The 21,564-nt window shown below is 42.7% G+C and overlaps 1 protein-coding gene across 1 annotated transcript in view; it reads right to left on the bottom strand.

Annotated features, from left to right (window-relative positions):
- The window catches only part of LOC138303635 (alpha-2-macroglobulin-like), a 168,610-nt gene that overhangs the window by 105,956 nt on the left and 41,090 nt on the right, over positions 1 to 21,564 (bottom strand). The window contains exons 3-7 of the mRNA XM_069242932.1: positions 15,779 to 15,935; positions 14,675 to 14,727; positions 13,167 to 13,187; positions 12,679 to 12,847; positions 6,619 to 6,703 (exon numbers count right to left, since the gene is read on the bottom strand). Of these exons, the coding sequence (XP_069099033.1) occupies positions 6,619 to 6,703; positions 12,679 to 12,847; positions 13,167 to 13,187; positions 14,675 to 14,727; positions 15,779 to 15,935 (485 nt within the window). The remainder of the gene's footprint in view (positions 1 to 6,618; positions 6,704 to 12,678; positions 12,848 to 13,166; positions 13,188 to 14,674; positions 14,728 to 15,778; positions 15,936 to 21,564) is intronic.

Below are 21,564 nucleotides of genomic sequence, written 5' to 3'. Positions count from 1 at the left end.
TTGCACATGCTTATGTTTGCAGACACTAACATATTATAGAAACATTTGCTGGTTTTGCTTATGTTTGTTTTGCTTTTATTAACACTGTAATACTAAACCAACTCCACCCCCCAACTCTCCACTCTCCAGGCACTCAGGCACAGACTCACCCATTCATCCTCCCAGCTTTCAACCGACTCACTCACCGAGTCACCCACTCTTTGTTCAGTTACACAGACTGCCAAGAATAAAAACACTGACATTTTCCCCAGATAGCCCCTTAAAAGATAGCAGTCCTGACTGTTTGAGAGGCCGTGAATGCTGAAGATAACTGGAGAAAGGGGATGCATTTTCTTTTGATGAGTACAAGAGTGACGCAGTCTGTCAAGATATTGGAAAGTTCAGTTAAGTATATTCTTAGCTATTTTTTAAAAATATTTTGTAAAGAGGAACCCTGCTGCCTTGTGGCCACTCTGTAACTTTGGATATGAAATATAAAACCCTATACCTGGCTAGTGGTACATATAGTAATTGGGGCTGAGTTCTGGTGTGTTAGATGCTCAGAGTACAGGAGTCTTGCAAACAAGACTAAGGAAGTGACGACAATGAGGGAGTACTGACGTGGGAGTAGGGACCAGGAGTGAAATACACACCCTGCGTATAGGAGATCTGAATGGAGCAGGCATGGTTGTCATGAATGGTGTTTCAATTCCCCAGTGACGTTAGCGTTGATGAAATTAGTGATGCCAACAGTGACGCCATCAATACTGTAATTTTTTATATCCTCTTGGTCAGGAGCAGCGCAGCGGCAGTGTCAAGATTATAATATATCGGTTGGACAGCTCAGTGAGCTAAACACTGACAAATGCAGAGCTCTGAAGGGCATGAGTTTGAGTCATGGCAAAGCAGACTTGGCCTTTTCATTCTTCTGAGGTCAATAAACTGAGGGGCAGATTTATGGAAAGTGGCGCTGCACTGAGTGTAGCACCACTTTCCCTGCCCCCCTTTGCACCCTCCTACCACCACCATGAGTGCGCCATATTTAAAGTATGGTGCACCATGGCGCAGAGTAGGTGGCAATATCGTCATTTTTTTTTACGCTATTGATGTACTCTGCAGGAATAGCACCAACATTTTGGCGCTACTCCTGTAGAGTACATAAGGGCCCATTCTAAATAGTGAAAGCCCCCTTTTAACGCCTGTTCTGAGCAGGCGTTAAAAGTGCCGAAAAAAATGGCACAAGGAAACCTCACAGATTTCCTTGCACCATTTTTTTGGCCCACCTAACAGGCAGGTGCAGGCATAATGTTGCACAAATGGTTACAAAGTGGCGCAGTGCATGCATTGTGCCACTCTCGCTGGGCCATAATAGCGTAAAAAATATTGATGATAATGTGGTGCAAGGTGGCGCTAGGGGCTCATAAATATGCCCCATAGTATCATAAAGTGGGCAGGGGCATAACTAGCAGCAATTCAGCAGGTTTAGTGAACCGAACCGGATTCCAAAGATGGAAGAGGGCCCAGCTTAACCTACACTAGCTGTAGTAATTTTAGAGACTTCCTGTTTACATTTTTTAAACCCAGACTGCCTGGAGACTGTCTGTGATCACTGTTTGTGGAAGAGGGGAGAAGAAAATAGAAAACATGGATTGAAGTGCTTTGATAATGTCAGAGGTGCAGTCTGAAGCATAATGTAAGAACACATTATTCTTAGAACATCATAGGTTTTGCAGCATTTTTTGAGCATCGTTTCAATTCTCTTATGACATTTGACAGTGTGTTTTATTGACATAACATGAAGTGTACGTGTAAAGCGTATGTTCACCCAGAAGGGTATCTTGGCCCTCAATAACAGATGTTTATTGCTACTCAACTCAGTGGTACTCATTTTACTGACCGGCGAAGAATGAAAGGCTGAGTGGACTTGCCCGGATTTGAACCGGTGAAACACAGGCCCCTAGAGTGGGTACATTAGTCCACTAAGCCATTCTTAGCAGCTCAGCTTAACATCCGCTAATCAGTTACATGTTAGCAACATCAATTACTTACATCTGTTTTGCAATGAAATATCTTTATAAATCCTCACCATTACATTGTATCCAAGGCGCTGAAACTAGGTCCGGGCGGAATTTTTAATTTCACTCGCGGAACCTGAGGAATTTGGATGACTCTGCAATATTCTTTTAACACAGACTTCTGGGCAAATTCCACAAACGGTGTGTGGCGGAATTTTTCTACTGCTTGAGGAATGCGAGGACTACAAGACCAATTTGAGGCTCCAGCTAGTGAGCTGGCAAGTGCAAGCAAGATTCGGCATCCCCCAGCATGAAGTCACTAGGAGGCCTTCAGCAAAATCAACCCGAATGGCTGCACACTCTTGTGCATTACATGTTGCTATGAATATTCAGTGCAGAATGTGCTACCGGTGATAAGTCGCTGCAAGAACTGCATTTTTTCTGTCCATTGATGAGAGCACACAGTATCACGCAGAGTTTTTATGTAATTCTGCTAAATTCCGAGGAGTGAAATTCAATGTGTTCTGCCCACCCTAACTGCATCTTCAATTCAAGGAATGATGAGTGCAACATTTGGCATCCATCTGTGCGTATTACAGGCATGCCACCATTGTGAGCACCAGTGAGTTGTACAGTGTTGCATTGTGTGTTGCACTATGTGTAAGACTGTTATAACACACACCACGAATAACCCATGAACCTCGTAGGCAGTTAATGGTCTGTGACCATTCAGAAAGTGCACCGCTCATGAAATTTCAACGAAAGTCCACACCCTTCAGCTCCAGCCCTTTGTCAATAAATGTATGTTGCACGTAAAATGGAGTATTTGGCTTACAATAGATTCTGCATCCATGTAAAGTTATTTTTACACTGGCAAAGTTTTGTAAAGTTTCCTGTTTACCCCATTTGTTCAGTTTGCAAAGTTGTACAGTTTAAGTTCTCCTACGCCCATGCAAAGTTTTTTTCTGTGCATTGTGAAATAATCATCATCATGTGCCAAGATGTGTCACTCCAATCAACTCCAGCCAAGATGGAGAATGTAGACAGGAGTTTTTTTATCTGCAGAGACACCTTTTGTGCAGCTCCTCTGCACAGTTGGAAATTCATGCAGAATATTTCTCTGCAAGTTTACCTTGTGAAAGTCATAATTTTTACGCATCAGTGGATAGTAGATAAACCTTTGACACCCAGTGAAATTGCAAACGTTTCCAGAGAATGAAGGCTGAGAAAAAAAACACTATGCAACTTCAGGCAGCCCTGAGTCATGACACTCAAAAATACTCACACAACATTCCCCTGCGAGCCTAGTGTGGTGCTTACTTCAGCCATGCCAATAGGCTGCAGACAGCATGAGACTAGGAATGACATCTACTGCAAGTACTTAATGAACAGAGCTACTAGCCTGGTGTCCTGCTTTGTGTGTGTGAACAAACTACACCAAGGATAAGCTTTGGGCAAGATGTAAAGGGCCAGATGTAATAACTTTCTGGTCTCCAGAAGTGGTCACAATTTGCAACTCTAGTTTTTGTGACAGAATCTTGCATAAGGAATCAGAATGGGTTGCAGCCCAATCTATTTAATTCATATTCATTAGGTAGGTCACAAATTGAGACTTGCTCTGATTGATCACAATGACAAGGGTGGTTGCTTGCAAGGCTCAGCAGACCGTCATGCCTGTGATTGCTTTTAAAAAAAAAAAACTTTTGTTTAAAGCAATGACATTTTCATAAAGTAAACACAGCTGATAATAAAAAAGATTTTTTTTTTTTGCAATAATTTCAATAGGAGTTGGTAGTAGTCCCCTGATCCACAGAATATTCCCCTGAAATTGTTATCTTATTTCAGAAAGAGAAAGGGGTCCAACAGGAACCCTGCTTTTTTAATCAGTTACCACCCCAACTTGAAAGTCTGTAACGTTTCAGTCAGTGGTTTGTGACTAGAAATATGGTTGGAAACCATTAATAAATCTGGTAACAACTAAGTGCCAAAGCACACACCTTCCGTGTAGCAAATCCATATTACAGTCTAACTCCTAAAATGCATTTTGCTCATATAGCAAATCCATATTACAGTCTAACTCCAAAATGCATTTTGCACATAGCTAAAAACCTTTGTGATTGCTAACTCTGAATCGTGATGTTTGCAGCCGCTAAGTAGTTTCATACATCTAGCTCACAGTACTTGGACACCACACCCTAGTCAGAAGGTGTCAAATCTGTGAGGAGGTGTATCTTTGTTGTTTAGAAACTAAATTTGTTAAGCTGCTGGAGTAGTTGCTAGTGTGTAAGCGAACGCACGGAGTTAAACTTCTAGAGAGATGTAAATTACTCAAAGGGCAGGAGGAGTCCATGTGATGCAGCCAATACCTATACCTAGTCATAGGAAAGCTAACACATGTGTGCAGGGATAAAAACTGAAGCTCCTCTCACATCTAGATGGCAGCCAAAAATAGAAAGACCGCATGGAGAATGATCACCCATTCCTCATGGTGATCTTCTTATTGACAGTCCAGGGACAGACTGAGAGTAGTGAATAAAACCTGCTGTCAATTCTTGGAGGTACTTCCTTTGTTGATGCGAGGAGACTACAGCCATGGGAGTTTCCCCATCTGCTCTCCAAATGTACTTCCCATTGAGAGGTAAGAGTTGAATAAGTATAGGGACCGAAAGTCTTCCAACATTTCAAGTATAGAAAACCTTGAAGAGAAGCCAGCGACAAAATGGGTATGTGTTGGACTTCAACCTCTCTGCAAGGTCATCCTCAAACATTTTGCTTACACCCTCCTATTTTCTGAACTCGTTTTTGTTGGCATTTCAAACTCTGCACACTTTACCACAGCTAACCAGAGCTAAAGTTCTTGTGCTCTCTCTTTTAAACATGGCAAAATTGGCTTACACCCAACCATCACATTTAATTTACTTGTAAGTCCCTATTAAAGTGGTACTACAGGCACACAGGGCCTGTAAATTAAATGCTACTAGTGGGCCTCTAGCACTGGATGTGCCACCCACTTAAGCAACCTTTTAAAACATACTCCAGGCCTGCCATTGCATCCTGTGTATGCAGTGTTAGAGTGCCATTTTGACTTGGCAACATAAACCTTTTGTAAGGCCTAAACTTTCCTTTTTAATCCCTGAATGTCACCCCTAAGGTAGGCTTTCAACAGCCCATAAGGCAGGATGCAGTGTATTTAGGAAGTTGGACATGTACTTTTGACTTTTACATGGCCTGTTAGAGAAAACCTCTAAATGAATTTGTCACTATTGAGGTCTACCTCTCTATTAGATAACATTAGGTAACCTTATTACATTCAATAAGTGATAACTTTCAAATGGGAGCAAAGGGGAAAGTTGAGTTTGGTCTCTAAAGAATTGTAATTTAAAACCCCTTGAACTGCTGCCTGGCCCGGCAAGTAGACCTGCCTGAGCCCTATTGACCTCTGCTGGAGTGAGTTCCTGATCCCCAAGAGGTGTCCCTCATATCCTGTATTCTTGGTGTGGCATTAATTGAACAGTTGAAGTCATCCTTAAAGAGAAGGACAAATCCTGAAGTTTTTGGATTTTTGCTACCACCAGTGGGTCAGCAAAGCTCCGGTGAACCGGAATCTTTGTGCTACAGCAACCACCTGCGACAACTGGCAATTTGAGGACCTGCACTTCACGCTACAGCACTGACAGCCGTGATGATCATAAATGCGAATCTCCAGCATCCACCATCTGTGACGCTCAACAGGGTGTTCGCATTACAGTGATGACGTCCTGTGTCACCACGCCTGCTCTTCATGCTACAGTGATGAACATCCACAACACTCTCTCTACTCCTCGCAGCCTCTTCCACTGTGAACTGAAGTCTCCGTACTGGACTTGAGGAGGTAGCATTTATTTTCAACAGAACTTACCTTGTCACTATATCTGACCCGCGGTCCATTGAAGTCACCCTGAACTTGTGACTTTCACGCAGTCTTGCACGATCAGATAACCACAATTGTGCTTTGTGCTTTTAGGTGCAATACTTAAATTACATTTTTGGAGCTTCACATCTCTGGTTCTTCAGATTGGATATTTGTCTTGTTAGTGCCAAATAGTTTATTAAAATTCACTCAATTTTTCTAAATTAATGTGGGATTCTTCTTGTGCTGTATTTTCACTTTATTACTGTTTGTGTGCTGCACAAATACTTTACACGTTTTCCCTAAGTAATCCTGGCTGCTTTTGTGCCAGGCTACCAGAGGGTTGAGCACAGGTTAATTTGGGGTTTTCTTGTGTTTCACCCTGAAAATAATTGCTGTTGCTTCTTGAGTAGGATTTCGCCCCCTCACCCAGTAACCCAACTTCTTGCAGTGTGGAAATCAAATTGCTTTCTAACCTCTAATGGTGATCTCTTCAGACACAGTTCGTGGATGGCATGGGTGTAAAAAGCAAAGGTCTCCCAAAGATCCTACGTGTGGTCCATCTGAAGAGAGCACCCTCATTACCTGTGCAGTCCAGTCATTTGGCAGGGACGAAGATTACTGACATCAGTCTACAATGTATTCAGTCGGTGAATAAGGAAACGCACGGGAGGAGGAGGCTTGAGCAGCACTTCATGGCCCTTTACATATGTATAAAAAATATGAAGCACTCACTTGGCGCAGGCAGTCACTTCCAATTGCTCGTCCATAATGGTGAGGGACTTGGGCATCTTGACAATGACTTCGAATTTTGGTAAAACTGAAATGTTAAAGAGATGTAGCTGTCAGTCCAGTTGGTGAGGCTTCTAAAAAGAAGTGATGGACATCAATGAATAAACCCAGGCACTACTCCTGTTCTCCTCACTGCACTCAAACTAAGCTTCCTCCTCTGTCTACTCCAGTGTTCTTGCAGTGTTTCTCTCACTACAGTATAGAGCAGTATGCTCCCCTTCACTTCTCTCTTTCCTACACACCCTTATATTCTTAAGAGCATTATCCCAGTCCTATATACCCTAGTCTTTCTGCACTCCTCCTATCCCATTGTCCTGTTGTGTTATCTTTCTGCACTCCTCCTATTCCATTGTACTGTAGTGTTATCTTTCTGCACTCCTCCTATTCTATTGTACTGTAGTGTTATCTTTCTGCACTCCTCCTATTCTATTGTACTGTAGTGTTATCTTTCAACACTCCTCCTATTCTATTGTACTGTAGTGTTATCTTTCTGCACTCCTCCTATTTCCATACACCTTAGTGTTCTCTTTCTGCACTCCTCCTATTCCATTGCACCATAGTATTCTGTTTCTGCATGCCTCGTATTTCTATACTCATTTGTGTTCTCTTTCTGCACTCTTACTATTCAATTGCACCATAGTGTTCTGTTTCCGCACTCTGCTTATTTCTTTACACCTTTGTGTTCTCTTCCTGCACTCTTCCTATTCAATTGCACTATAGTGTTCTGTTTCTGCATTCCTGTTATTTCTATACACCTCTGTGTTCTCTGTCTGCACTCTTCCTATTCAGTTGCACGATACTGTTCTGTTTCTGCACTTCTCTTATTTCTATACACCTTTGTGTTCTCTTTCTGCACTCTTCCTTTTCAATTGCACCATAGTGTTCTGTTTCTGCATTCCTGTTATTTCTATACACCTCTGTGTTCTCTTTCTGCACTCTTCCTATTCAACTGCACGATACTGTTCTGTTTCTGCACTTCTCTTATTTCTATACACCTTTGTGTTCTCTTTCAGCACTCCTTGTATTTCTGTACACCTTAACGCTCCCTGTCTTCACTCCTTTTATTCCAATAGACCTTAGTGTTCTCTTTCTGCACTCCCCTTATTGCTAAACACTTTGGTGTTCTCTTTTGGCACTCCTTCCATTCCTTTGTCTCTTTCTGCAATCCTAAAATCGGAACAAAACGTATTGATCTCTTTATGCACTCCCCAATACCTGTGTACTTTAGTGGTCTTTTCGTGCACTCCTCCTATTTCCATGTATCATACTGTTCTCTCTCGGTGCTTCTCTTATTCCTTTGTACCTTGGTATTCTTCTTCTGCACTCTTCCCATACCTATGCAGCTTCCTGTTGTTTTCTGTACTTCTCCCATCCAGATATAACCTGGTGTTCTATTGCTACACTCCTTCTATTCCTTTGTACCTTAGTGTTTTCATTCTGCACTCCCTCTATACTGTATACCTTAGTATAACATTACTTTTCTCTTTCCAAGCTCCTTACATTTCTAGGTACCTTCATGTTCTCTTTGTACACTCCTCCAATTCCTATATCTCATAGTCTTCTCTTTCTTCACTGCTCCCACTCCCATGTACTTGGACATTGGTATGTCCTTTCTGCGCTCCTCATATTCCAACACACCATTGTGTTCTTTTTCTGCACGCCTTCTATTTCTTTGTACCTTAGTTTTTCTTACTACTCTCCTCCCTTACTATATAACTTACTATTCTGATACCATGTCTGATATGCCTGTGTAGCTTAACGTTCTCTTTCCAAGTTCCTGAAATAGATGCATACTTTTTAAATCACAATTAATCACTGAAATTAGCATGTGCAGAATGTGAGTCAAAGTAATAACACTTATCAGTGCACATCAGCAGATATTAAGGTACAGAATTACAAAGTTCCCAGTAGTACAATGCCGTTTCATAGGTTTATATTCAATTGCTATCATATTTGTTTCTTCATAAATCCTGGATGCTGTCATTGTTGAAAAATGCATTAAACATTACAAGAAAACATATGCCCTGACATGGTTATAAGATAACAGTTATGAATCACTACATCTGTCCTCTCATATATAAGGAAAGAGTAGTCAGTCGGTGGCGGGAGAGCTGCTCACATTCACATAAGAAGGAGGAGGAGGACCAGAGAAGAATCTTGAAGGATACTGAGCAGATGGGTTGGAAGAGCTGTCCCCTCTTTTTCCACGTCCCTGGCAGGCAGCCACCCTGCCCAATCCATGGCTCCAGTATGCAAGACAGAGTCCTAATCACCCCTTCTGACCCTGTGAATTGAGGTAGCTTCTAGTGTTTCTACTTCTGGCTGCATTGCAAGCATTCAGGGAAGTTTGTCACTTTTGATGTGGGCTTGCAATTGCTCAACGAGTTCCCCTCATCGATGCGCTATGGGATATTTGTGCTGTCGTCTCACTTATTTAGCACACTATGACTGATGTTCAGCTGCCACCCAATACATCAATGCATTCTGCAATTTCCCCAGAGGAGGGTGGCTGCACTCCTGCATGCTATTATGTTGGGCCAGCAGAAGAGACAGATCTACTTGCTGAATCATGCACAATCTACCTTAGTTCTTTTAAATAATCCCAGCAGACAGGACTCTAGGGAATAAAGGTCAGAGATCCCAACAGCAAAGGTGAGAGAATCAGCCACCCACCGCCAATAGTGAGTAAGACATGTGCAGGACCATAGCATGTGGTAAAAATCAGAACCCAGGGTTACACATCTGGGACAACACTCCAACCATAGTAGTTTTTCACAACACTCCAGCTTTCTATATACCCTTTCATGCCTCTAATTCCAATACACATTAGTGTGCATGTTCAGCACTGCTCCTATTCTTAAATGCTCTAAAATACTCATTCAGCATTCCTCCTAACCTGATACTATAGTATTCTCTTTCTTCAGTAATACTATTCTGATACGCCTTAGTGTTCTCTATTAACACTCCTCTTTTCCTATGCATCCTAGTGTCCATGCTCCTTCTCTTCCCATTTACTTTAGTATACTCTAATGACATTCCTCTTTTCAATATACCTTAGAATTCCCTCTCTCAATTCTTCCCCTTTATGAATAAAACCACCTCACAGTTCCCTTATGGTTCTCTTCCAATTTAGTTCGGCCTAAGAGAGAACTCACCAGCCCGTTCTCATCTGTCTAGGTGTTAATGATATGTTATGGTTCTCCTCAGATATATAAAGTTTATTCTCCTCTTTTGCTAACTGTACTTTTTTGGCTGCCATTCTCTTGTCATTCCTTTGCTACCAGTTTCTGCCCTAAAGGTCTCTTTCCTTATTCCAGTGCATTCAATGTGCTTTAATGGTCCCTTACTGTATTCTTCTCATCTCTTTCTACCATTGTGCTGCTCTTCCATACTAGAGGCATAATTTATTTTCTTAGTGAGCTCCATAACCCTAGAATTTTATAGAAAATATATATAACACTCAGTTTCCTTACTGTACTCTTGCATTCTATTTTTACTCCAGTGCTCTTACAACATGCTTCTCCTGCCTCTATATTTCTTAAAGTTATTTAAGGTTTTCGCCCATCTCTCAACTACCAGACATTCTCTTACCATTCTGCTCTCAACTGTATACAACTCAGTTTTCCCCTATGGTTCTTGCTTATCTCTAAATTCCAAAGAGATGTCTAATTAGACATCATTGTTCTTGATTGGTTCTCACCTATATCTCCATAATCAGGGTCCTCTTGCGATACACATTTCACATCTGTATAGCTCTGAGTTCTATTACTGTTCTTCCCAATATCTCTAAAAAAAGACATCTCTCACTGGATGTCTTCCATCTGCATATGCCTCAGTAGTCTCCTATGTTTTCACACATTTCTCAGTAACCTAGAGTTCTCTTTCCATACTTCTAATGCCTATATACACCTCAGTGTTCTCTTAAAGTGCTGATCCATATCTCTTCAAGCCAGAATGCTCTTATCATAAACTTCCAACTACTGTAATACTCATCTATTACCATGCTGCTCCCATCACTGTGAACCTCAGTATTCTCCTGCCTTTCTCGCTCACGTCTCTTTAACTCACAGTCCTCCTACCATATTTCTCCTAGTCAATGTTCCTCACTTAACTCTCTCAGGTCTCACCCTCTCTCCGCAACTTAGATTTCTGCTACGGTAAGCCACCCTACTCTATATACATTGGTGTTCTCAAACAGCTGTTGTGCATCTCTTTGTAATTCAGGGCTATTTAATACCCACCCTTGTCTCTATATTAATCAGTGATTTCTCTAGGCAATCCCTCTATATAGCTGTGGGTGCTATTACTGCATTCCACTGGCTTTTTTATAGTACTACTTTTCCTTATGGAGCTCACCCATCACTCTCACTAGAACCCTGAGGTTTCTTACTATACCTCCACTTCTGTTTCTCCCAACATTCTCTTCTGATTCTCACGGTTCTCTCTTTCACTCAGATTTGTTGCAATGTTCTTTCATGTTCTACGTCTGGGGCGCCAAGTACTTTTACTGTTCTCCAATTGCCTTTCTATATCTAAGTGTTCTCTTATGGTTCTCACCCTTAGCTCTATCACTTAGAGCTCTCCAACTATATTCCTCCTGCCTACAAAGGTTCACAATGTCATGTTACTCAACATCCAAGATTTCTCTTGCTGTATGCATCTCTTACCTACCTAACCATTTTCTGAAAGTTTTTTCTTATTGCTCGATCTCTCGGAATAATTTTTACATACTCTTCCTTTATCTATATTCATTAGCATTTTTTTATCATGCTTGCCGACTTGTACTATGCTCCGCCCACCTGTATATTCCTAGTGTTATCTTATTGTTCTTACTCATATCTCTGTAATTCTTGGTTTTCTTATCATGATGCTCCCAACTCTGCTTTTCTCTGTATTATCTTGTAGTTCTTAGTTGTCTCTCAGTTCTCTCATCACATTGCGACAACCTATATACTTCAGTGATCTGTTATGGTTCTTGCTCACATCTTTGTAACTCAGAGCTTTCATATTATACTTTTACCATTTACATATACTTTAGTGTACTCGTATGCTTCTTGCTCATCTCTCTGTAACACAGAGTTCTCTTATGCCACTGCTCCTGTCTATATATTCCTCTGTGTTCTTATATGATTCTTGCTTATGTCTCTGTGCCTCAGAGTTCTTTTACTATACTGCCCCCACCTCTTTGTTCCTTAGTGTTCTCTTATAGTTCTTACACCACCTTTTGTAATTAGGAGGCATATTCACAAGCCCATTTGTGTCACTCTTGCACCATGCAATGTCGTGCAAGAGTGATGCAACTGACAAAAGAGATTTACGAAGCTATGCAAGGCCACATTGTGTGGCTCTGAGTGGCTTCATAAATCTTGAGTAATGCAATGTAGCGCAAATCACTGCTCTGCATTACTCTGCACCAGGGATGCATTTCCTTAGGTGTTGTGTGGGTGTTCTCACACAACATCCATGGATTTTGATGTTTTTCCCAGATTTACCAGAAGTGGTAGACCTGGGAATGTGCCAAAAACCTACGCCTCCCCGAGTGAGGTGTAATGAGGAGGAATATCTTTATTTCTACTTGTTTTTTTCTGCAGCACAAATAGAAAGAGGAAAAAGTCTCAGGGGATTGCTTTTTTGCAGGAAGGTGTCCCATCCTGCTGGAATACAATCCTACATGGAACAGATGCACCTGCATTGGTGCTAGGCAGCCCACTGTGTGTCAGCACTGGGGAAAGGACAGTGTTGTGTCGTATTGGGATAAAATATGGAACATTCCTGTCCTTTACCTGTGATGAAGCAGAGCAGCAAAGTAACTTGCTGCACTGTGCCACTTGGCCATAATCATGGCCTAGGAATTCTCCTATTTTACTGCTCCCACCTCTGCATTCCAAAGTGTTTTATTATGGTCCTTGCTCACCACCTCTTATCCTGCTCCTGTAGCCCTTAATAAACTTCACTGTCTGCTTACAGTTCTTCCACAAACCCTTATAAAGAAAGTTTTCTTACCATATTCTTCCACAGTGAAGAAATGACTAACAGTAGGTCCTTGTTTCCTCTGCACACCCACTTTGTATGTTCCATGTAGCGGTTCTGAAGCCAAGGGGAAGGAAAGTTGGGTGAGTCCTCCTGCTGTTACTATGTCCCGCCACTGGCCCACACGGTTTCTCTGTGGATCCTAAAAGGAGGGCATTGCTGGATTAGTGTGTAACAGACCATAAATGTGGAACACATGATGAGGCATGACCTGGAGCTTTTGCCCCGCTGGAATTTGTACTAGATCACAATGAGTTTCACTGATGGTTACAGTGATCCTGGCCTCGATCTTCTGCTCCTGTGGAATAAACATCAGATCACGCTTTGTATATAATGCTCCTGAGTATTTATTGGTGTGTGGCAACCACCTAGGGCCAAGGCATCCCAGTCTTCAGAGAAATCACTGCAAAGAGTGTAATATGACACAATGAGATTAAAGAAATTAAACATTAAAATCTTACCTCAATATATACCACAGGGAACTGGAAATCAAAAAAGAAAGGGAAAAGAAAAATGTGTTATTATCCACACATTGGGCGGCAAGAGAAAATATGAATGGATTTTCACTCATCTATACAACACATGCCTTATATACTTTGTTGGAGTTAGGCACTGTACCCTTCCATGATGTTACACTCATTTCCACCTCACTATAGTTAAGCATTCATTCCTATTCTCCACAAAATGGACCGCTCTCTGTAGAATGGGGTTTCCCTAATTTTTACATAATTCATTACAAATTTTGCAGCATGGTCCCATCTAATCACTCAGGTTACCGTCCTTGCACTTTTCTCCATCTATGGTCCACTTACTTTAAGAAGTCTTGCTGACCTCACACAATCTATTTGGCACATTTCTCCCATCACTGGCCTCAGGCCCTATAATGATGGTGTCCCTTCTTCTCTCCTTTATCACTGATGTAGAATCCAATAAATGAACAAGCATCTTTACAATTCTGAGAACATTCCAGTCTGTGACAGATACATTATCACTCAGTGCTTCACTTTTCCTGTAGTTCTCCTAGATTTCCCATAGTGACAGAGAAAAAAAACAGCAACTGCGGAAGACCAGTATAAATTTAGGAAATGGGAAGTTTACTTGATAAAAGCTATGGACCAAAAAAAGGACACTAGTTTGGATTTTTTGTCAGATATCTGGGGGGCTGATGATAAAGGCACTTACGTATGTTTGGAACCTTGAAACCTGGAAACTTGAAAGAAATATGCTGCCTCACATGTAGCCAGTGTAAATTACAGTGAGCAGAGGATATTCAGTTCCTTTCCTCAATTTGTAATAAACTAATGGTCTGTCTTGTTCCCTTTACTCTTTATCTGTCGCTGCCTGGAATATGTTCTTGTGCAGATAATATACTGTGGCTTGGATGCAACCATAGATTTCTTCACCTAAGTTCCTATTCTTCAACTGTCTACATTCAGTACAAGGTAGAGATTCTACTGCAGTACTCCATCTCCAGACATTTTACAAACCTAGGACTGAGCAATTGATGATCTCATACTACAAAGGGGTAACTGCAGCTGTGATGGCGCCCTGTATATCAAACTGAATGGTCATTAAATCCTGTTAATAATGGATTCATGGATCAAGACTTGAAGATCTGAACCTGGGTAGACTCTCCTCAGTGCTGTCTTAGGTCTGCTTGATACAATGACATTTTTTTAAGGCTTCCAAGGCTGCAGGATCACATTATTCATAAAAAATGTCCTTTGGTGTCTGTCCACTGCAAGGTCAAGACTTTCTTCATCTCTACCATAGCTTCTGCTTGTTATTGCCTTAGATCGTTGCTGTGGAGGTTAAAGGACAAATCTAGGCCATGCCATGCTTTCATAGTTTGCAGATACTATTGAACTTGGATACTCTGAGATACGGGCAGTGTGTTTGCAAATGGAACGGATCTTACAACTAGTGTAAGAGTAATTATTTATTTTCGTTCATTAGATTGTAGACTTACTGTCTCTTCCTCTGGACGGAAGTCCTCGTGCAGTGAAACAATACGGAACTGGACTGAAATGGAGAAAGGAGAGCATTAGTGTATGTTGTTACACCAAAGATATCCATATTTAGAATACACCCCTGGCCCTAAGCAAATAAGGGGAACACCATTTGTTAATTCCAGGAGGCACATTACTTTTGATCCTTGTGTTATGGCAGTTGGGTGGCTCGTTGCTTAACAAAACACACAGGTGCAAACAGATTTAGGGTGGAGTGAGCATGTAGCGCACTGTTATTATCTGCATCCGGAATCTCCCAGCATTCATAGTAGGTTACTGAAAGAAATGTGTACCCTTCTGGAGGGCCTGCTGTTACACTTTAAAGACCAGGATAGGGGTAGCAAGAGAGATTAGTATCCTTCACCGGAGACACGTTGGTGGACTTCTGGGGGAATTCAGGCATACCTACCCCTAGTGTTTAAGTCCATACTCTCTTCCCGACAAATGGTGCATATTGTACAACATAGCTAGGGAAAACCACTTGCCATTGCAGTTATTAGCATTCTGTAAGAAAACAAGGATTCCACACATTTCGAATGTCAACATTCCCATGCAAATTACAAAATCTTCCTCTTTGGGAGGAGTGGGAGATCTTATTTATATTTAGCATTATAAAAGGGAGCTATGAGTCCTTTCTGTCACATTGTTGACTTTGGGGATTTTTCCTCTGTGTGAGCTGCAGCCTTAATATCTCTGAAACCCTTATGAGATGATGGGAAGACTAATTCACCTATCCTGGTCTAAGCAGACCAACAATGCCATTTGCTTCCTTTGTGTGTCATGGGGGTGGAAAGGCTGCTTACTATCTAGATATTGCATCAGGAATGCACGTCGCTCTCATCTTCATTAGGACTCATGGAAAACCCTCTCTCTCCCAAATCCACATCTACATGTTAGACTCTCTGGGTTCACCTGAGTCGGCAGAATGTTACGACATACTTTGACCTTCAATACGTCACTAGATTTCCACTGACTGATACTACTCCTGCATGATGACAGTTTTTCGACTTTAGCAGTTCAAGTGTAGGACTCTCTGTCACAGATGTGTTGGTCTCTATTCCCACCTGTCTGCCCTGGCTTGTAGATGGGCTTATCTGTCTGCACAAAGACCAGGTTCTCCGAGGGCTGGAGCAGGACGGACCTCCTCCCGTGGAACTCCATGGTGTCTCCCTTGCCGTGGAGAGTGACATAGGCTATCTGGGAAGTTTCCATCTGAGGAACCTGTGACAATAAGAAATATCACTTGTTTAAATGTTTTTCTTAAATACAAAGGTGGCAAAAGACAAAGGCCAGAATCCTTTCCCTGTGTGGGTGATCCTCAGAGATAGATTGTCTCAGAGGTGACCCCGAAGAGTTTCACTTCATATGTATACATTTACAGGCAAATCCTGCCTACAGGCTGCTTAGTTTTGTCAACAGTGTTTCAGAACTCCAACACATTATGGCAATGCTCATTTCAGGTGGGGTCATATAAAGTGTCCATTACTTAGATGACATCCTGTTTCTCTTAATTTTGGGTTGCGTGCCAGACTTTTGTGCAATGGCAATAGGACTGAGGGTGTCAATGGTGTCAGTGAACCTCAAAAAAACTAATGCTCTCTGGTGCTCTTGGGAGACCCACTACTGTGGACTATACAAAACTTCTGAGATGCTGATGGCTTAGGGTGTTTAGGGATGTTTCGTAATGACCAGTAGTGCGTACAAGATTGCCTTTTTAGATGGCTGAATGTAGGCTTCAGCACTTCTTTCTCATAATTGCCCCTCTTAGTTGAGTCTGGGGAACCATGCAACAATAAGGTAGTTGTGTCATTATAGGGAAATTCTGATAATTATGGCTTTGAGGGGATTGGTATCTGCAATTGGTGCTTATGGTTTTTCAAATAGATTTAAGGCCTGATTACAAAGGTAAATTTACATGTTAAGATTTGCTTACATGTATATTTATTAGTCTATCTAAGTTTAAATCTTTTTTTTAATTTTATTTAATTGAGATCCAAAATTGCAATAAAACATTGCAACATAGCATTCATACTCTGACAATAATATGAAAATACATTACATTAACAGGTCATATTTCATGACAGAGTACCTCAACAAAGCAGCAATAAAATATAAAATTTCATAATATCAGCAGAAATATCTAGATAAAACATTTTCTAGACAGCCCTACCAGCTTCTTTAATGTCCTAAGGCATCTTCCATAAAAGTCCCCCGGATTTTATCAAACCTCTTGGTCCCCCCACATCTCAACACGTAAAGCCTCTCCATATTTGTTACTTTCTTCAGTTTTATCACCTATTTCTCTACAGTGGGGATCGACTAAGTTCACCATCTTTGAGGTAATAAAGATCTGGCCACTTCCCTTGCAACATATAATAGCTTTTTTAATCTGAGAGCTAATCTACTGGTTTGATCGTATCCCAATACTATCCACCAGATACTAGGAGCTGCTTTGATCCTCCAGGCCTTATCTAGGTGCTTAAATATTTTTTTCCCAAAATTGTTGAATAGGGGCACACATTTCATCGAAAACAGTGCCCAGACCAGTTAGGATTAACCTGAGCTAAATATTGCAGGATTCCATAATGAAGCCATTGTAGGAAAGTAGCCTCTTTCTAGCATGGTTACCCCATTTTTGGCCTGTTTGTGAGTGTGTGCCAGTGTGTTTTTACTGTGTCACTGGGATCCTGCTAGCCAGGACCCCAGTGTTCATAGATAAAAACCTATATGTCAGTGTGTTTTGCCTGTCTCACTGGGATCCTGCTATCCAGGACCCCAGTGCCTATAGTTTGGCCTAATGTGTATGCCTGTGTAGTGCCTAACTGTGTCACTGAGGCTCTGATAACCAGAACCTCAGTGCTTATGCTCTCTCTGCTTTTAAATTTGTCACTGTAGGCCAGTGACTTCATTTACCAATTTCAATTGGCATACTGGACCCCCCTTATAAGTCCCTAGTATATGGTACCAAGTTAGCCATGGCATTAGGGTTCCAGGAGATCCATATGGGCTGCAGCATTTCTTTTGCCACCCATAGGGAGCTCAGACAAACGCTTACACAGGACTGCCATTGCAGCCTGCGTGAAATAGTGCACACACTATTTCACAGCCATTTTCACTGAACTTAAGTAACTTATAAGTCACCTATATGTCTAACCTTCACTTGCTGAAGGTTAGGTGCAAAGTTACTAAGTGTGAGGGAACCCTTGCACTAGCAAAGGTGCCCCCACATAGTTCGTGGCCATTTCCCCAGACTTTGTGAGTGCGGGGACGACATTACAGTGAGCACTACATATAGGTAAATACCTATATGAAGCTTCACAATGGTAAATCTGAATATGGCCCTGTAACATGTCTAAGATCATGGAATTGTCCCCCCATTCCAAATCTGGTAATGGGGAGTCAATTCCATGCATTATGGGGGCTCCACCATGGACCCCCTGTACTGTCAAACCAGCTCCCTGAGGCTTGCACTGCAGCTACAGCTGCTGTCACCTCACAGACAGGGTTCCGCCCTCCTGGGGTCTGGGCAGCTGAGTCACAGGAAGACAGAACAAAGCAGTTCCTCTGAGAGCAGGGTGTTACACCCTCTCCCTTTGGAAATAGGTGTTACAGGCTAGGGAGGGGTAGCCTCCCCCAGCCTCTGAAAATGCTTTGAAGGGCACAGATGGTGCCCTGCTTGCATAAACCAGTCTACATCGGTTCAGGGACCCCTTCTCCCCTGCTCTGGTGGGAAACTGGACAAAGGAAAGGGGAGTGACCACTCCCCTGTCCATTACCATCCTCGGGGTGGTGCCCAGAGCTCCTCCTGTGTGTCCCAGACTTCAGCCATCTTGCTTTGCAAGGTGTGGGGGCACTTTGGAGGGCTCTGAGTAGCCAGTGCCAGCAGGTGAGGTCAGAGACCCCTCCTGATAGGTCCATACCTGATAAGGTAGGCAATCCCCCTCTCAGGGCTATTTAGGGTCTCTCCTCTGGGTTATCTTAAGATTCTGCTTGCAAGTTTCTTTCAGGAATCCTCTGCAACAACTTCAGACTCTTCTGACCTCGGATCAACTGCAGCCTGCTCCAAGAAACCCTGTAACTGCAACAAAGTGTCTTCAAGAGACACTTTTCTTCAGCAACCTCTGCTCCAAGTCAGCAACTGCAACAGTTTCCATGGTGCACACGCTCTGGGGACTCCCTGTCTTCATCCTGCATGAGAAGAACCAAAGAAATCTCCTGTGGAGTGACGCAGTCACTCCCCTGCTCAAAGCAGGCACCTTCCAAGGTGATGACCGCTACCCTGGGACTCCTCTCACAATGACGAGCATGCTCCTAAGGACACAGAGGGTGGATATAATCGACATAGACTGTCCTGAGGTCCTGCTGACACAATTTGGAGGAGATAAGACCTTTCCTTTCCCGGGAACAACAGTACCCCTGTGTATGTGTCTTCTTCACCTCCTGAGGCCTTTGTGCACTTGTTGCAAAATTCCTTTGTACACAGCCCTGCCCAGGTCCCCAGCACTCCACCCTGTGATGCTCAACTTGCTGAGTTGTTCTCCGGCAGCGTGGGACCTTCTTTTGTTGTTCTGCAGCATCAGCATTTTGCACCTCCTTTGAACCCGGATCCTGTGGCTTCTGGGGGTGTTGGCTGGCATCCTGGGGGCTCTTTAAAGTGCTGAGTGTCACCTCTTCCTCCTCACACAGAGTTGAGGCCTCCAGGTCCCTCGTGGGTCCATCCAGTTCTATTTTGACAAAAAAAACACTTTTGTCGTAGCCAAGGCTTGTTGGCAACTTCCAACACGAAATCTCATCTGCAACGATCTTCACACCGTGGGACATCTATTGCATCATGCAGGAACCCGCTGGCATCTTCCTAGGGTGCATTTCTGCAGTCTTTGACTAACAGGGGACTCTTCTTTTGCACCCTCTTCCGGGTTGACAGGGGCTCCTGTCCTTCCTGGAACTTATTTCGACTTCTGGACTTGGTTCCCTTTCTTTGCAGGTCTTCAGGTCCAATAATCCAGCAGTTGTTCTTTGTAGACTTGGTTGGCTGCTGCAAAATCCCCAAAACCAGGTGTAGTGTGTCCTAAGGAAACTTGCAGTACTTTACTACTGATTTTCTGGGCTCCGGGGTGGGGTAATTTACTTACCTTTATTGTATTCTTACTCTCCCAGCGATTCTGCACACACTACACTTGTCTAGGGGGGCAATTTGTGATTCACATTCCACTTTTTTAGTATATGGTTTGTGTTGCCCCTAGACCCATTTTCTCCCATTGCATTCTATAGCATTTCCTACTGTTTGCATTGTTCTATGACTATTTACTTGTCTAATTTTAGTGTCTAGTGTATATATTGGGTATAATACTTACCTCCAGAAGGAGTATTGCCTCTAAGATATTTTTGGGACTGTGTCACCCAAATAAATACCTTTATTTTTGGTAATACTGAGTATTGTCTTTACTTGTGTATAAGTACTGTGTAACTATAAATGGTTTTGCTTGTCCACTAGCTTAGCCTAAGGTGCTCTGCTGTAGCTACCTCTATCAGCCTAAGCTGCTAGAACACTACTACATTTCACTAATAAGTGATAACTGGGCCTGGTATGAGGTGTACGTACCCAAGGTATCCACTACAAACCAGGCCAGCCTCCTACAGCCATTTACTGAATTATAGCATTCTGCGCCAATTGGCTTCTCTCAGAACATTAAAATCAACCTATTAATTTCCTCCCACATCTTTTTGGGCAATTCTAAACCTTCAAACTTTTCCCAAGTTTTTATAACTTTCAAACAAAAGTCCAGACTGTTCAGATCTGCAAGTAGCCTTTTCCATTCTCCAGCTCTCTTATAGTCTAGGGATTCCATCGGTTCTATTACCACTTTTTCACTATCCTGAATCTGTACACAACTAAAGTGGCTAAATATATTGAAAATTGCTCTACAAGAGCAGAAAATTACCTTGCACTACTTCCCCAATTTCTGACAAACTCTTCCACCTATCGCCGGACATAAAGGCCCTCATTATGACTTTGGCAGTCTTTTGGCAGAAGACCGCCTAAGCCACGGGTGCCAGAAGACCGCCAGTGCTTCCGACCACCCATTTTACGAGTACCGAAGGATTCCTGCCACAATTTGACAGGAAATCATCCAGTAGTCATGCTGGTGGTTGGAGGAGCAGGAGTGGTTCCACCATCGGCCATGCCCCACCAAAAGGAATCCACCAGCCGTATTATGACCTGTAATACGGCCTGGCTGTGTCCTGCTGGTTGGGCGCTGCTGACGGTAGACGCTCTTGTTCCCGTTCCCTGACGGACAACCTCCTCGCCGGACAAGGTAAGTCGATCATCCAACAGGGGAGGGGGATGGGAGGGCGGGGGTGTTGTGTGTGCATGTCTGAGTGGGTTTCTCTGCATGTGTGAATGTAAGTGTGTATGCATGTGTGTATGGGTGTTTGAATGCATGTATGATTGTTGAGGTGAGTGCATGTTGAAATGTTTGTTTAAATGCGGCTATGGATGCGTGTGAGTGAAAGTGTGTATGGATGCGTGTGTGTAAATGCATGTATGGATGCATGTGTGTGAATGCTTGTATGAATGCGTGTGAGTCAATGCGTGTACAGATGCGTGTGAGTGAATGTGTGTATGGATCATGTGAGTGAATGCATGCATGGATGTGTGTGTGAATGTATGTATGGATGAGTATGGGTGAATGCGTGTATGGATGTGTGTGAGTGAATGCGTGTATGGATGCATGTGAGTGAATGCGTGCATGTAGGTGTTGGTGAATGAGTGTATGCAGGGTGTGTGTGTGTATATGCGGAGAGAGGGAGTGGAGGGTGCTGTTCTGGAAGGGGTGGGTGGGCGTGC

This window comes from Pleurodeles waltl, chromosome 7 (assembly GCF_031143425.1).
Source record: "Pleurodeles waltl isolate 20211129_DDA chromosome 7, aPleWal1.hap1.20221129, whole genome shotgun sequence".
Classification (NCBI taxonomy): Eukaryota; Metazoa; Chordata; class Amphibia; order Caudata; family Salamandridae; genus Pleurodeles; species Pleurodeles waltl.
This window is presented reverse-complemented; position numbering and strand designations above follow the sequence as displayed.